Source organism: Anabrus simplex, chromosome 2, assembly GCF_040414725.1.
Source record: "Anabrus simplex isolate iqAnaSimp1 chromosome 2, ASM4041472v1, whole genome shotgun sequence".
Classification (NCBI taxonomy): Eukaryota; Metazoa; Arthropoda; class Insecta; order Orthoptera; family Tettigoniidae; genus Anabrus; species Anabrus simplex.
Genome location: NC_090266.1, coordinates 624,471,669 through 624,488,939, shown reverse-complemented (window position 1 = coordinate 624,488,939; position 17,271 = coordinate 624,471,669). Strand labels below are relative to the sequence as shown.

The following is a 17,271-nucleotide window of genomic DNA, read 5'->3' as shown; positions in this document are numbered from 1 at the left end:
CCGCTCTGCCCCATCCCCCTTAACAGCCGCTCCTCCTGCCCCTCCCCTCCACAACAACAAGCATCAGCCCCAGACGCACACAAAACAGTGCATGACGTGCTCCCGAGTAGCACACATCAAAAAGTCAACAGCGGCAGTAAGTACACATGCACTCATTTCATGTTTAATAGACATTCCAACTTATCAGGAGTAAATTTCTTACATTTCACTTTTCTATTTTACAGATACTTAACATGTCCAACAACAAAAAAAAAGTGGAGAAGGAGCTTTCACACTAATCATATAATGTACGATATGTCACAAAATTAATCAACACGCCATGATATTTTAACGAAAATAGATAACAAAGACTAAGGGAAGCACGTTGCAAAATTAACGATCTACTTACAATTTTACACAAATTCTACTAAGCATTTTCATACAATGTTTCCTAGCATAATCACAATTCTTAATATGGACTGTGAGTATGCCATACAACAGCTCTAAGCTGAACAACAGTGTACCTGATAGATTAAGTTTCATTCAAATGTAGACAATGAACTTGATAATACTTCAACAAGCAACTTTTATACTGGATCCAGCAAACCTTTATAATCATAGTTATGTCATTAATAGACAAACACGGCTGACCATATAATGTAATATAGTAACGTAAGTACAAAATACGGAAACGTCATATGAACTTCCCTGTGCCTCAAAAATGTTTTATCAACTCAGCTATAAGTTTTAGTGTGGAGCAATGAACATTTTAAATCCAAGAACATTATATTTTAAACATATCATCCATGTACAGAATAGTAGAATTTAAGTCTTAATTCTCATATCATTTAACTTGACGATTGTTTAAGTCCGAAGAAATTGTAAATTGATAATGCTTCTACGAGGCGTGTTTTTTAAGTAAGGTCCGTTTGAAAATAAGTACACAACGAAAGGTTATTTCAAAAAAGTAAATTTATTTTCAGAAAGTACATACTTCACTCAATTTTTCGACGTAGTTGCCAAGTTTGTTCAAACACTTATCATACCTCGTAACCAATTTTAAAATACCCCTCTTCATAGAAACTTGCCACCTGCTCTGATAACCAAGAGTTCACTGCCGTTTTCACGTCGTCGTTATCATTGTAATGGTTGCCACTGAGGTGATGTTTGAGGTGGAGGAAGAGATGGTAATCGCCTGGCGCAAAATCAGGACTGTAGGGTGGGTGGTCTAAAACTTCCCAGCCAAAACTGTGCAATTAATCGTGGGTCTGACCTGCAGTGTGAGGTCTTGCATTGTCAGGGAGTAGGACAATTCCCTTTGTCAGCATGCCGCGTCTTTTGTTTTGAATCGCTCTGCGCAGCTTTCTCAGGGTTTGGCAGTATGCTTCTGCATTGATAGTGGTTCCTCGTTGTATGAAGTCGACCAACAAAACACCATGCCTATCCCAAAACACTGACGCCATGAATTTGCGCTGGGACAGAGTCTGTCTGGCTTTCACCTTTATAGGCAAGTGTGTGTGTGTGTGTGTGTGTTGCTTTGATTCGGGCGTGATACGCAAAACCCATGTTTCGTCTCCAGTTACAATCTGACTCAAGAAGCCGTCACCTTCTTCGTCATAACGAGTCAAGAACTTCATCGCACACTCAAATCTTTGGTTTTTGTGGTCCTCTGTTAAGAGTTTCGGGACCCAACGGGAGCACAGTTTCCTAAACTTTAGGTGTTCAGAAATAATGTTGCAAAGCACTGATCTCAAAACGTCAGGAAATTCATTTGAGAGACCTGTTATTGTGAAGTGCCTGTTCTCACAAATCTTTGCTTCAACTGAAGCCACCAAATCGTCCGTAATCATAGAAGGGCGACTGGAGTGGTCCTCACCATGGACGTTGTCACGGCGATCTTTGAATTGTCGTACCCACTTACGCACTTTGCTTTCACTCATAACAGTATCATCGTACACTTCTGTCGCAAATCTGTCGATGAATTTCTGCAGAACCGTATCACTGACCGAACCTCACATGCGGCGGGCGAGTTGATAGTCTTAAACATTTTGAAAGCACAGAACAGAACCGTACAGGTTAACTACAGAGCTGAAACTGAGCACATTTGTTCCCGAGGCATGCCGGTACACGACGCTCGCGCTCGTTGTGATATGCGCGCGAACTACTAGTGTCTACAACAAAACGGACCTCACTTAAAAGACACGCTTCGTATTTATACTATGTGACATTCTTCATTGTATTTAGTGATGTTTTAATTATATGTCATGTTAACCAGCTGAGGATGACCTTCAAAAGGTCGAAACCGGTCCTGTACAATAATAATAAATAAATAAAGTATTGATTAGGTGGAAGCTTCAAAAACTTCATATTTGTGAAGGTATTTTGTAACACATCTTTCTAGAAGCCTGGCCAGGCACACATTTTAGGAGGTGGTCTTGATGGTAGAGACGAGTTACTATGGTTTAACAGGAGTTGTACTTGTGACCACAAGTTGTGTTTGTGCTGACATGCTGTGGCAGTCAGCAGTCAACTGTTTCAAGGTTGTAATCTCTATGTGCTCCATGATAAGAAGTTGTTACAATGATGATTTGTTGATATGGTGTTTTGTTGTGACGGCAGTTAATTAGGTTATATGCGTGTTTAATGTGTAATGTGTAGATAAATAGTTCTAAATAAATAAGTGTACCAAGTGACAGCATTTTGTGTGCATCTTTGTGGTTACATCAAACACACCTCCAGAGTTGGGTGGACATAGTAATGAAGTTTCAGGTCAAGAAGTGGGCGGTCATTATCTTGACTCAATCTTTCATACAATCGCCTCCATGATGACTGAGATGTAGCAGGATGAGTGAACCCAGCATTCTGTAAGCCTATATAAAAACAGCAAAGAAGAGCACAGTAAAATATAAATAACATTATTTTGTAAAATATATAAATGCATTAAAATCATATTGAATAGAAAAAAATTCCTCTGGTTTCAGGAATAACGAAGATTGTTGGAATTATTTATTAGATGATGATGATGCTTGTTGTTTTAAGGGGCCTAACATCGAAGGTCATCGGCCCCCAATTATTTATAAGATCACATATAGAAAGATAGAAAAATAAAATATTAAAAAAACATGTAATAGACTAAATACAATGACAGAAAAGGTCAAACATGAAAACACAACAGGACAAGGAAAATTTTGACATATTCATACACAGTCATCTTCAAATACATGGGCTTTCTCTTAATCATAATTTCAGAAAATTGTTCTAATAGAGCTTGAAGTAGGGTAAAGTAAGGTAACTCTGTGATACTAAGGTTTTTCTGATACTGTTTACTTAAATTTTGTGTCACGGGGATGATCACACTTCAGTTGAAAGCGGGATAGTGTTGGAGCACATTGCGGCTGTAAGTTTGCAAAACGTCCAATCTTTAATAACCAAGAATTTATTTACAAAATTTACACTTGAAAGTAGGTAATTCCGTGATATTTTAGTAAATCTGTGATAGGGTTCAAGTAATTCTGTGTCAACAGTGCTTTTTCATAATAGAAACTTGTTTGTAATATAAAATAGGTTTACATATCCATTTTAAGTATCCTTCCGTTTCTCATGTTGCAGTTATGTTTTACTACAGTTTAGGGCCTAAATATTTTAAAACAAGAGTCACTTTTAGTCACTGTTTGACACTTTTCATGGTACCAAACAAGACAAAACTGTCATTTAATCCACTTGGCCCCATACTTCTTCCTGACGTCATCTGCATTAAAAACCTCCACGTGCCCCACAGTTGTCATTTACATTTTTCGAGGCATGGATTTCGGCTTGGGTCCAGGTGTGGATTTCATTCCTGATGTTGATGGCCTGTTCTGGCTGGGTTAGCCTGGTTAGCTGTAAGTCCGAAACCCAAAGATTGCATCATTGTAACATAATTTATTATTTTAATTTCTAGTTCAGACAGCATGACAAAGGGCTTTCCAAATTTAGCAATGGTGGCACACTGAGGATCAGCTAGGAGTTCACTTGTTGTTTTAAGGAGCTTGTTGTTTTAAAGGGCCCAACATCGAAGGTCATCGGCCCGGGTAGGAAGTCAACACGATAATCCTTGAGCGTACTCCATGGGATTCCAAATTGTTTACTACCTTTGTAAACTGTCCTTAACCAAAAGCAATGCTTCAGATGATGATGATGATGTTTGTTGTTTAAAGGGGCCCAACAGCTAGGTCATCGGCCCCTAATTGTACAAGATGGAACAAAAGGACATGATAATTAAAATTTTAAAATTTATTCGGTTACGTCGCACATTCCTATCTACGAAATGTCACTGTAAAATTTGCCACAAATGGAACATAATAATTTCTTTTACCAAGTTGAAATCTAAAATCTGCGGTAAATTAAGAAATATTTTATTTTTGGTGAATATTATGTATACCTGGAAGCCTCCGTGGCTCAGACGGCAGCGCGTCGGCCTCTCACCGCAGGATACCGTGGTTCAAATCCCGGCCACTCCATGTGAGATTTGTGCTGGACAAAGCGGAGGTGGGACAGGTTTTTCTCCGGGTACTCCGGTTTTCCCTGTCATCTTTCATTCCAGAAACACTCTCCATTATCATTTCATAGCATGTATCATTCATTAATAATCACTTTGGGAGTGGCGACCCCATTGTACTAATAGCCTATATCTGCTTCATTCATTACACCCCTGACCCGGTCAATGACTGGAAAACAGGTTGTAGGTTTTCATTTTTTCATTATGTATACCTACTTGACCACTTTACTAGTACTTTTGGTGCTACGCTCACAGTAACACACGTATGTCTTTTGTTTATCTTACACTTTCAACAATTTTGTGTATGATGTCTGTGTTCATTGAAGTTCTTTGCTTTCGTTTTATTGCTTCAGGTGTCAATGACATGATTTCCTGAAGTGTATCGCGATATGCAAGATTTAATAGGCGACAAAAAGCTATGGCCAATGTACATAAGAAGAATTCTGTGGACTAGTGATTTATTGGTCCAGGGATCATGCTATTTTCGTTCGAACAAAAAAAAAATTTTTTGGTCCAGGGATCATACTATTTTTCTTATCGTGAATGCTATTGACCTCCATTTTGCTGTTTCAACTGGCCGCTCTAGTCATATGGACAAAGATAATGAGAGTCCACAGACATAGCACACCCATTTCTCGGTGCTAGCCCTGGACCTCAAGAAATTGACAAAAGACGGCACCAGCAGCGAAATACGACATAAAGAACTCCTGTATACAGGCCTTAAGTATGTATTCATATTTCTCTAATACCGACGGTATTTCTTAATTTACCGCAGATTTTTCACTTCATTGAAGTAAAAGCAATTATTATGTTCCATTTGTGACAAATTTTACAGTGACATTTCGTAGATAGGAATGTGCGATGTAACCATTTATTCACTGACTGGCATTTAAAACAAATTATGATGAAAAATGATTATGAGATTAAAATAATCGATGGACCTCATTCTCAATGCCTTATTTTCTAATACAATTATAGAAAATATAGGTTACAATGGAATAAGGCATTGCCTTGAAGTACAGAGATATATATCATTCACATTAAAATAACACATTAAAATACACAAACACAAACTAAAATAGAGTCAATGAGATAAAAGCGTAGTTAACAAAAATACACTAATGCAAACTACATTGTTACACACGATAAAGAAGGCCACTATCCCTCAAAAAAAAAGGAAGACGAGGTCTGCTGACTGCTCGTCATCTCGTAGGATGAGGGAAATGGCACTCGGGAGTTGTAGACTACGGCGCAGATCGGCCAAGTCCACGCACTTCGTAAGGATGTGTACCACGGTTAGATGACCGCCACAAGTACACACCGGGGGACATTCACCCTTCAGTTGGTAGAAGTGCATTACTATGCAATGACCAATCCAAAGACGACATAATACCACTACTTCTCCCCGAGAAGCCCGAAGCAAAGTCTTCCATAACATCGTAGTTCTTTTTATCGCTCTCAGCTTATTTGGGAGAGGGGTAGCCTGCAATTCCATCTCTGAAAGGGACATAACCAGACGTCTCTACTGAGAGCGAATGTCACTGGCTGGATCCCTGTAAGGCAACGAGGGCAAGGTAAGAGCCTCCTTAGCAGCCTTATCAGCAAACTCTTTTTCCTCTACACCCATGTGGCTTAGGAAAAAAAAAAAAAAGAAAAGAAAAAAAAAATTCCGGTGCCGGCATCCGAACACCTGGCCAGCAGATCCTGGATCCGCTGCACCAGACGGTGCCGAGGGAAACCTGTATCTATAGATTGTAGCGCGCTCAAGGAGTCGGTACACAGCAGGAATTGCCTGTGTTCATCAGACTGTGTGTAACGCAGAGCCCTCTCTGCTGTGTACACACTGCAGACATTCAGTAGAGGAAAAAGAAACCTGTTATTGTCAACAATGAAAGCACAGCCTACTCCCGCTTCTGCCCTCGAACCATCCATGAAAACAATGACTGAATCGGGGTACCGGCCAACAACGGACAAGAAAAGTCTCCGATAAATGGAGGGGTCCATATTCTCCTTCAGGCCGATGTGAAAATCTAGAATGATTTCAGGTCGTAGTATTCTCCAACGAGGTACCCTACTTGGTTATCTGACAAGATAAGGAACCGAAGGTACTTAAAATAATCTGTGACTGATATCCAAGCGTATTCCAACCGACTGCGTTACTGGAGGGTAAGCAGCATGCAGCTGACGGTTCCTATTGTGAAATATGCAAGGATAGCTTGGGTGAAGTGGCACCTGTTGAAAATTTGCAGCATAGGACAGAAGCATTTGCTGCTGCCTCAGGTGTAAAGGCAGCACACCATTCAGTGAGCAGGCTAGCGATGGGGCTTGTATGAAAAGCTCCCGTTGCCAACCTAACTCCGCTGTGGTGAATGCTATTCGGTTTGGCCAGGACGCTTTGCTTGCTGATCCATATGCTGCACTGCCGTAATCTAACCTGGATAAAATATGTGCCATATAAAATTGTAGGAGCATCGTGCTGTCTGCCCCAGAGTAATGCCGCTAAGAAACTTAAAAGATTTTAAGCTTCTTAATGCATTTCGCTTATAATGGATGCACGTGTGGCTCCCATGATAATTTACTATCAAAAAGGAGCCCAAGAAATCGGTGTCAACTACAGGAAGAGCGACATCCCCTAAATAAAGCTCAGGATGGGAGTGAAGAGTGCTCTTCTGGCAGAAGTGTACAACAGAGGTCTTTGCGGTTGAAAACCGAAAGCCATGTTCTAAGGTCCACTGTTCCACTCTCCTACTTGCTCGCTGTAACTGTCGCTCAGCAGCAGCCATATTTTGAGAGCTATAATTCAGAGCAAAATAGTTTACATATAGCGACGGTATTACTGGTGAACCAGCAGCAGTGACAATACCGTTTATAGCAAACGCGAACAGAGTAACAGTGAGAACCGATCCCAGTGGGACTCCATTTTCCTGAACATGATATTGGGAATATGCCCTTCCTACTCGGACACGGAATAGACCGGGGGGGGACAAAAAATTTGCAATAAATACCGGCAAGTTACCTTGGAAATTCCACTGATGCAGGACTGAAAGGCTGCCATATCGCCATGTGGTGTCGTAGGCCTTTTTTACATCGAAGAAAACAGCCACCAAATGCTGTTTGTGGAGAAAAGCGTCCTGGATAGAACTCTCCAGGCATACCAAGTGGTCAGTGGTCGAGCGAGCAGCTCGAAAACCACATTGTTATTCCGAAAAAAGTCCTCTCTCCTACAGGCACCACACAAGTCGGTAATTTACCACCCTCTCAATAAGCTTACACAAACAGTTTGTAAGACAAAGATGTCTGTAACTTCCTGCATATTTAGAATTTTTGTCAGGCTTGAGGACAGGAATTACTATGCACTGTGATGGAAACTCACCCTCTACCCAGATTCGGTTGAACAAACAAAGGAGAGATAAAAGAATATCCTCACTAAGGTGTTTCAACATCTGGTTGTGGACATTATCTGCTCCGGCAGCTGTGTCCCTGCAAAGCGCCAAGGGGCTGCGGAGTTCCCACTCCGTAAAGGGCACGTTATAGTCCCCTGAAGCTTGAGTGGCAAAACTGAGTTGATAACGTTCTGCCTCCCGCTTCAGAGCTAAGAAATCACTATGGTAATTCCCGGAACCAGACACATCCGCAAAATGACTGGTTAGATGATCAGCAACAGAAGGTGAATCTGTGACAATATTGCCTGCAACGGAAATTCCCTGGACTAAAAATGATCCTTGTATACCCAAAATATGTTGAAGTTTAGTCCACACTCGAGATGATGGTGTATGTGATGTCATAGATAACACGTATATCCCCCACGAAGCTTTCTTACTCTGTCGAATAAGAACTTGCGCCTTGGCAGGGAGTTTTTAAAATTTTACCCAGTTGGCCACAGTAGGTTGCCTATGATAGCATTATTAGTGCGACAGCATTCTTTTATAGCTGCTGCAATTTCTTCGTTCCACCAAGGAACGAGTTATTGGCAAGGGGTCCCTGAAAACGATGGAATGGACTCCTCAGCAGCAGCAAGAATAACTTGTGTTATGTAAGTTATATCGCCGTCCACGCTCTGGCCAGTTGCGTCGGTAAAGGTAGCTAGTGCTGTGAACTTTGGAGAATCAGCACATTTAAGAATCCATCCAGGAGGAGCCTCAATAGATTTTTGTTTCAACAAAGTAAGAATGATAGGGAAATGGGCACTCTCATAAAGATCAGTGTGTACTTTCCACCGAAGCAGAGGAACCAGCGCTCGGCTGCATACACCAAGGTCTATGCGAAATAATGTGCCGTAAGGTACGCTGAAATGAGCGGGTTCACCTGTATACAAAATACATAAATCCAGCACTCTTAGTAATATTTCCGACTCCCTTCCGCTGAGACAAGGCATATCAGAGCCTCATATAGGGTGATGGGTGTTAAAATCAACCAATAAGAGGAATGAAGGTCGAGGTAACCTATAAGATCAGTTACATCATTTATATTAAGAAGCTGGCCTGGTGGAAAATAAACATTACACACTGTTGCTATAACAGGCAGTGGTACCCACATCACAACTGCTTCCAGCAGGGTTCTTAGGGGAATCTCTTTGCTATATGTATAAAAATGAACAAAAATACCAACGCCACTGGATGCCCGGTGAGCATGATGTAGTTCTGAGGAGTATAGTCTGAAATTTCTCAAGACTGTATGATGACTGGGTCTGAGATTAGTTTCCCGAATACAGACTATACTCGTCGCAAACTCACTAATTAGCTGGCACAGCTCAGCAAGATGCCTGTCATAACCATTACAATTCTACTGTAAGAGTGCCATAGTGTGGACTAAAAGAGATAGTGTTAGGTTATGAACGACAAGATGCTCTTAAACCTAAGCACTATCAACATCAACATCCGTAGATGTAGATGACAGCTCGACGTCCATCCCGTCATCAACGGACGAGGGGACTGACGCCCAGAACTTCAACGTACCTTGGAGGCAGGATTTCTTCCTACGAGGGGAGCGCTCAGGTTTAGGTGCAGGCGTACCTGCTGGCGCTGATTCGTACCCTCCAGATGGAGGGCATGATTACCCCTTCGCAGGAGAAGTGCAGGAGCACCTGGTACGGGCATTCCTCCTCTCCGCTTTCTTTTCTTGTTTAGATGGGCTGGGAGATAATTTCCCAGCCCTAGCCGACGATACCGCCTCCGCCGGCTTTAGACCTCTTGGTGGGGGGGGAGACTTGGCCTTCCCCCGCTGCTGTGCTGGCTCTAGGGCTCTCAGCCAGCACAGACTGCTCAATGGTCGAAGGTTTGGTGGTCCCCCCCTTCGAGCTTTTACTCTTTGCGACTTTGCTCTCAGGAGCAACAGCCGCCTTGGGCGCAATGATCTTCAGGGGTAAAAATGTTGTGTATGATGAACCTGGGAGACTCTGAGCTATCATGCTGTAGTCAATTGTATTGGCAGGTATATTCGTGGAATTAAACTTGCGATGCGCTTCCTGGTGGGAAAGACCACCCAGGGTCTTGATCTCCTGGATCTTCTTCTCACTCAGATATGTCGGACAGTTCCGATCTCGAGGAGAATGAAGACCAGAGCAGTTAGTGCTCCTGTATGGAGTTGTGCACTCTTCCGTGCCGTGAGCTTCTCTTTCACATGTACCACACACAGACAGATTCGAACAAACGAAATACCATATGTCTGAATCTCTGGCATTGATAGCATCGCATAGGAGGCGGGATGTATGGCCTCACATCGCAACGATAAGTTGTCACCTTGACTTTTTCTGGTAACACTGACAACTTGAAAGATACAATGAAGGCACCCGTGGCAACGTCTTCACTGTTGACTTTGCGCGTAATCTGCTGGACGTGTGTTATGCCACGGTTCTTCTTGTCTTCCATCAATTCATTGTCAGGTGTTCAAAATAAGGTCGCAGTGGAAGATGACTCCGCAAACCAGATTCAAGGATTTGTGCTCCTCCACTTTGATGGGGATTTCGCCAAAGTGGTCATACTTAAGCAACTGATCAGCTTGAACTGCCGTGCGAGTCTTCAAAGGCAAACTACCTTTGTGCATTTTCTTCAGATCCACAAGTTCGCCGTAGATGCCTTCAATGTGTCTACTAAAATAGGATCGATTTAACCAGCTTAAAATCGTGCACAGAAGCCTAGGGAAGCTGGATCTCATTCCTTCACGCTGCACATGTTCCCAGGGGATTGAACCCCGCAAGGAATCAGAAGTTAAAGACTTCGGTGGGGGACCACCTCGGGCAGGTTGAAGACGTTTCGAAGCCATGCCTGAAATCATCCTCCCTGAATGCCAACCACTCCAATCGGGGGCCTCTAGCCGAACCAAGCAGCCAAGGCAATACCCACCTGGTCGTACGTAGCAGGTATTGCCTGGGGTCCGATGTTAGACGATGCCTAATACAGAATGACTGAGACAATGAGCACTAGGACTCCCTCCAATCACCCGCAATAGCATGTACACCATACATGTACAGAGGAATAAATATAGAGAAAAGAATAAAAAACTATTAATAATATGTCCTTCTGGCATTCAGCTGTGTGGGGACCTGTGTTGTCAGGCAGATACTACTGCGCGAGTACATGGCGCTCCCACCCAAATGGCTTCCCGAGGTCACCATAGGGCTTTCGAGCGTAGTCGCACACTTAAAGAGGCCCATCTCCAAGCAGCATGCACATCAAGAATTTTGAATCGATCTACAACTAACCCTAAAAATATAAAGAAGGGACCAATGGCCACATGACCTTTCTAGTCGCTTTCTACGACAGGCAGGGATTACCTGTGAATGTATTCAGCCCCCCCATCCACAGGGAGTCCAACACATGATACCAAACCACAATCCATGTCCACACATAGCTCGCCCCTTTTAGTCGCCTCTTACGACAGGCAGGGGATACCAGGGGTGTATTCTACAAATGCGTCCCCCACACCCACAGGGTGTGTTATGCTTTTAGTTGCCTTTTACGACAGTCAGCGGACACAGTGAGTGTATTCTTCATCTGCATCCCTCACCCACAGGTGGTAGCAATGCTTCTTTCATGTTTTCAGGCGTATAGGAGCGAGCCGCTTTACTCTTCTTGGGTGCCATCATTATGTACAAAACCTAAGAAAAACAATCAAATTGCTGAGCTCGTTGACCTCTCCCTTGCAGCATGATTTGTTTCTAATTGTTAAACCTAAATTACTAGTATCTTACCTGTAACTCTTGTTAAAATCGAACATTAGTGTTAAAACTGCTCTTAATGATGTATTAAAATGCACAAAACTGTTTTCTCTACAAAGAAAAGGTGTGTTGACACTTCAAACGTTTACAAAGGACTCTGTAAAATCTCACACAGGCACCTACAGTGGATGCTAGCTATCTTGTAGGAGTCCTGCATTCTTCTGCCTTCTGGTGGTGGAGTTTGGAGACATTCGGGTTTCAAGACAAGCCGTGATTGCTTGATATCACCGAGTTACCTTACCTCACCCTATTGCATAGCAGTTTGTAGAACCCTGAATTTTAAACAGAAATAATAACATGAATTTTTAAAATCCTGAATAACAACTAATATAACAATTACCTGCCAAGATTAAAGCAGATCTCAGGTTTACATTTGATTCTTCAGGAACTGTACTGGCTCGAGTGTCACTAAGCATCTGTTCAAATGGACACTTTGTCATGTATGCTTCATGACCAAATAATTCCTGGCATTCATCCATGCTGCGTAGTACATTTTCAGATGTAAATATCTGGAACATACAATATTTTACTCTTATTATCGGATTATAAATTATACAAATCTTTGAACATACTTCATCTGTTATACATGATCCACTCTATTTTAATTGCAGTGCAAGTGAATTAATCTGCTTTATTCAAGTTATACAATTAAATGACTCCATGGCTCACATGGTTAGAAGTCAACCTATTACTGCTGCATCTTTGGGAACATCTCACTGATTCCATGAGAAATTTATGAGGCGAAAGTGGAGGTAGGATAAGTTTTCTTGTGAATCTCCAATTTTCCTAACAAATTTCAGTCTAGTATCACTTCATGATCATTCACTGCTGCCCTAGAGGTATGCAATGCAACCAGTATGTTACTAAATCTTAAGTGTACGCTAAGGTTTCATTCTATAACCTGGCACTAGGAACGACGATGAAAACAAGTGCTCAGGGTCTATGGACTGAGATGGGATTTAGTATCACAATCTTGGGCATAGGAGGGGAGCACCTAGTCAACTGCATCAAACAGCCAGTCAAGGTATAGGAGATCAAATATACGTCACTATGTATACAAGACATACAACATCACTGAGCTCAATAATAATTTGAACCCACTAGTGGTAATATGACTTCTTGTAACATCAGATAATGTGGGGTGTCCAAGTCTTCTATATTACTGTAATGAATACGGAAATATATTTTCAGATACAAACAATAATAGGGGCTTTAATCCACAGCAGGCAAAATTTAATATATTAAATCCCATAACAGGTAGCCCGTGAGCGGAATTTAACACAACAAACAGTCAAAGATACAGCCTTACCAGGATACATAGTACTCAAACAGCTCAAGTGATGGCAGTAAAGAACAATTTTAACTCTGGGTGATACAGGAATCACTGAATAGAGTGCCGCTATCACTTTCCTGACTTATTACAAACAGTGAGAAGCCATCTTCTTTAATCATGCATAATCATGAGTTTTGAGACTGGTTTTTTTTTTGCAATTTATAGCATTATCTTGCGATATGGCAAGTAAAAAGAGAATCTGTGAGCAATAAATTGTTTTCATTTGATTTTTCATCTGGAGGGTCGGAAGATGGATACTCAATGGGCGAGTTTCAAGTGCCTTGGAGAATGAAATGGCTGATGAATGGACTTATGTAAGTTAGACCCAGGACCTTTAACTACAATTCCAATCTTTCTTCATTCATTCCCTTTTCCAGATTCTTTCTGGCTGCTCTGTTCCCTCTTCATTATGGTTGAAGTCTTGCTTTCACAGCACTAACTTTCATTCCAAAATTTCTTATCTTCTCATTCTATAAATCAACTTGTGTCTGTACTTCCTCTTTATTATCTCCCCAGATGACAGTGTTGTCAGCAAATAGCATAGATTTTACTTGCTCTCCCATCATCTTCTCTTTGACATTATGTAAGAATTCTATCCATGATGATAATGAAGAGTCAACAGTTCCCTGTCTTCAGCCTGTCTCAACTCTGAACCACTCAGTTTGACCTACTTTTGTTCTGACATAGCTTGCATAGTTTTGATATAATGCTATTACCATCTGCATTATATAAATCCCAATCTTTATCTCGGTCAATGTTTTCCATACCAAATACCTAGGGATACTAGAAAAAAACATTACCACATCCTTTCCATATTCCCTATACTTTTCCATCATTTTATATAATGTAAATATTGGGTCCAATATGGACCTATCTCTTCTGAATCCATGCTGGTTTTCTCAAGTTTTTCACTCTACTCTATCTCTATCTTCTTTATCCAGAATTACTTTGAAGATCTTAGCTATATGAGGGATCACTGTCACTCTTCTGAAGTTTTCACACCGCTTCCTGTCTTTTTTCTTGATGCAAGTGTGTTATGGACTAGAATAACTTGGAAACAATTCTCTAAACCCATGGATAAATAGTGAAAATATCAAGCTTGATTTTTAGCAGTTATTATGATGACTTGTGAGGTGTGGTTATGAAGTTGTTTACGTCTATTATTATTATTATTATCTACATAGTTATGTACGACAGGTTGTCAGTATGAACTATATTTGGTATAAATCGTGGTCGTATCATTTATTACTTGTGTGTTGTATGATCTGCCTTGTATAACAGAACATGTGAGGTTATGTCACAGTACTTCTGCTGTATGTTTATTAATATGACTTTCTTTAATGTAAGGATACATAATTAATAGTATATAATTTATTATTACCTGTAAATATCATGTATAAATCTGATGTAATGATGTGCAACATAGGGTAAGATTCTCGAAAAATGCACCTTTGTCGCTCGAGTTTTACAGAATGTTCTATTCGAGAAGGTACGAGAAAGCATGTTTTGTCATACTTTTCTGGTAACCTGGCCAGGCAAGGTATATAAAAGGGCAGAGTTGAGTTGTTAGCGAGAGTCGTTAGTCGAGTTAAGTATATGAACTCATGTTGTGGTTTTGCCGTTGATCTGGTTATGTTGTGTTGGTTGACATGCTAATGTGCAGTCGATTGAGTTCAACATGGTGGTTCATTTGATGTACAACTATTAATGTGTATATATTTTGTAAATAAAACAGTGTACACAACTGACAGCAACTCGTGTGTGCATCTTTGTGAATACGATATTCTTAACAGTCGGTATAATGATCCCTTTTGTCCACTCCTGTGCAACAGTCTTTAACCTTCATATCACTCCGAAGAATCCATACAACCACTGTACAGTAAACCAGTTGTTCCTGCTGCTATTATCATTACTACAGTGACCTCATCAATTCTAGCTGCTTTGCTTCATGTCATCCTTTTAGTGGTAAACTCAATCTCTGCCATGGATAACACATTTCCCTTACCTTCCATTTGTAATGAATCTGATACTTGGACTTTTCCCTCTTGTATAGAGGTAATTTGTACTTTGAAAAGCTGCTCAAAGTATCCTTCCCATCTCTGCAATATATCCTGCTGCTGAGTCATCACTATCTCGAGTTCAAAGTTAGCACCTTCACCTGGGTTTTTGTTGTTTCTTATGCATGGGAATAAAAACTTCTTGTTTCCTGTTGCATTTTCTTGCAGAAAATCAGTGAAAAAATCAGTTTTCTTTTCTTGAACCACTTTGGAGCATTCCTTCTTGCAGTTCTTGTATTACATCTTGCATTCCATCGTTCTGTTCCTCATCCTTTTTTTTTCCATGCTTTGTGACAGTCTGTGTAATTAATAAGACTGAAATAACCACTTACACACTTGCGAAGGATTACACAATTTCTCTATAACAATGGAAGTACAACAGCAAATTAGGAAGTGAGGATACACCTAATTCAACCTATCATCACACCAGCAAACAAATCATTTGGTTGAAAGGGGACACCACTCAATGAATGTAAAGACTCTGAATTGTAGTAAACACTGCAGTTGCATTAAAAAAAGATCACATGGAGTGGGTGGACTACCCAGTATATTTCCAGCTGACTAGACCATTCTAGTCCTCTGGCAATGTTTGTGTAAATTGTTATTTCCCAAGATCATTGAATCGGTGGTAACCTTGGCTTTGACCAATGATTCCACTAGGATGTTTTAGTTTAATCAGAAGCTAGATATCATATGAGGAGCATCATTTCAAAAATGTATTAAATGCATTTGAGGCTATAACTAGGAGCGCACAAATTTCTCTTTCTTCCTGACTTCCAGTGGCCATGCCCCGGGCACCCCCGGGGAAGGGTCGGTCTCGCCCGACCCGACCGAGGACAACGACGAGTCTTTGTTCGATGCTGCCAGTCTCCCATGGCGCATCCCTCGGCCACCACCGGATCTGGTCGCCCTGACTCCTCAGGGCCGGGACCATCACGATGCAACAACTGTTCTCTGGGACCTCAGTGCCTGGCCGGCAATGGCTGATCTGACATCTGTTTCAGCTTTAGTACATTCATCTACATTAGTAACAGCCGGGATTAACCTGTTAATCCGGATTAATAGCACATTTATTGATACAGGGTTATCGAAGTTTCTGTTGCTTATAGCAGGTTTGACCATATTTATGGCTAGTTTAGGTGCTAATTTTGAGTTTGATTTGAAAAAAATTACTTTATCGACTCTAAGCCAACTAGGTTTAATAATAAGAATTTTAGCTACAGGATATGCAAAGCCGGCTTTTTTTCATCTTCTCATTCATGCGTTATTTAAAGCTTTGTTTTCATATATGCTGGTTCTTTAATTCATAATGTGAAGGATTCTCAAGATATTTGATTTATGGGGAATATTTGTACATAAATGCCTTTGATGGCTGAATGCTCTAACCTCGCATTGTGTGTGATGCCAGTTTTGGCTGGATTTTATTCTAAGGATTGGATTTTGGAAATTGCGAGGCTTTCTTACATTAACATATTTAGTTTGTTTCTATACGTTTTTCTACATGTCTAACAGGGTGCCATTCATTGCAAATGGTTTATTATTCGATAATGGTTGAGTTTAATTCAACTTTGTTTCATCCTTTAAATGATGGTGGGTGGATTATATTGAAAAGTATATTAGTGTTGATGATGATGGCAATTTTAGGGGGATGTATGTTGAGCTGGGTTTTGTTTCCAGTTCCTACTGTAATTTGTTTGCTTAGTGAGCTAAAATTATTAGCCTTGGTGGTAAAAGTATTGGGTGGTTGATTAATATATGAAATGTCTAAGTTTACTTTGTCCTTTAATTTGATATTTATATTATCTAATTTTTTAGGATCTCTATGATTCATACCCTTCATTAGTACATATGGGGTGAGATATTTACCTTTATTTCTTGGGAAGCAAATTTATAAGAACCTAGACCAAGGTTGAAGAGAGGATTGAGGAGGCCAGATAATTTAGAAGCAATCAGTTCAGTATTCTCAGGTGATTCAGGGGAGAACAAATAACAGTATTACGGTTTATTTTATTAGCTTTGTTTTGTGGATAATTATGTTAACTTTATTAGTTTTATAATTAAATATCTTATGATAAGAGCACATAAGGAAAATTACAGCAAGATGTTGGGGAAGTTCTTAAACTTTTAAGTATTTACTAGTTGATGTACC

At 40.6% G+C, this 17,271-nt stretch overlaps 1 protein-coding gene across 2 annotated transcripts in view; it reads right to left on the bottom strand.

Annotated features, from left to right (window-relative positions):
* The window catches only part of LOC136864274 (complex I assembly factor ACAD9, mitochondrial), a 161,092-nt gene that overhangs the window by 44,762 nt on the left and 99,059 nt on the right, over window positions 1–17,271 (bottom strand). For both annotated transcript variants that reach the window (XM_067141048.2, XM_067141047.2), the window contains 2 exons: window positions 12,073–12,241; window positions 2,713–2,849 (listed from right to left, as the gene is read on the bottom strand). In XM_067141048.2, coding sequence (XP_066997149.2) covers window positions 2,713–2,849; window positions 12,073–12,241 — 306 coding nt within the window. The remainder of the gene's footprint in view (window positions 1–2,712; window positions 2,850–12,072; window positions 12,242–17,271) is intronic.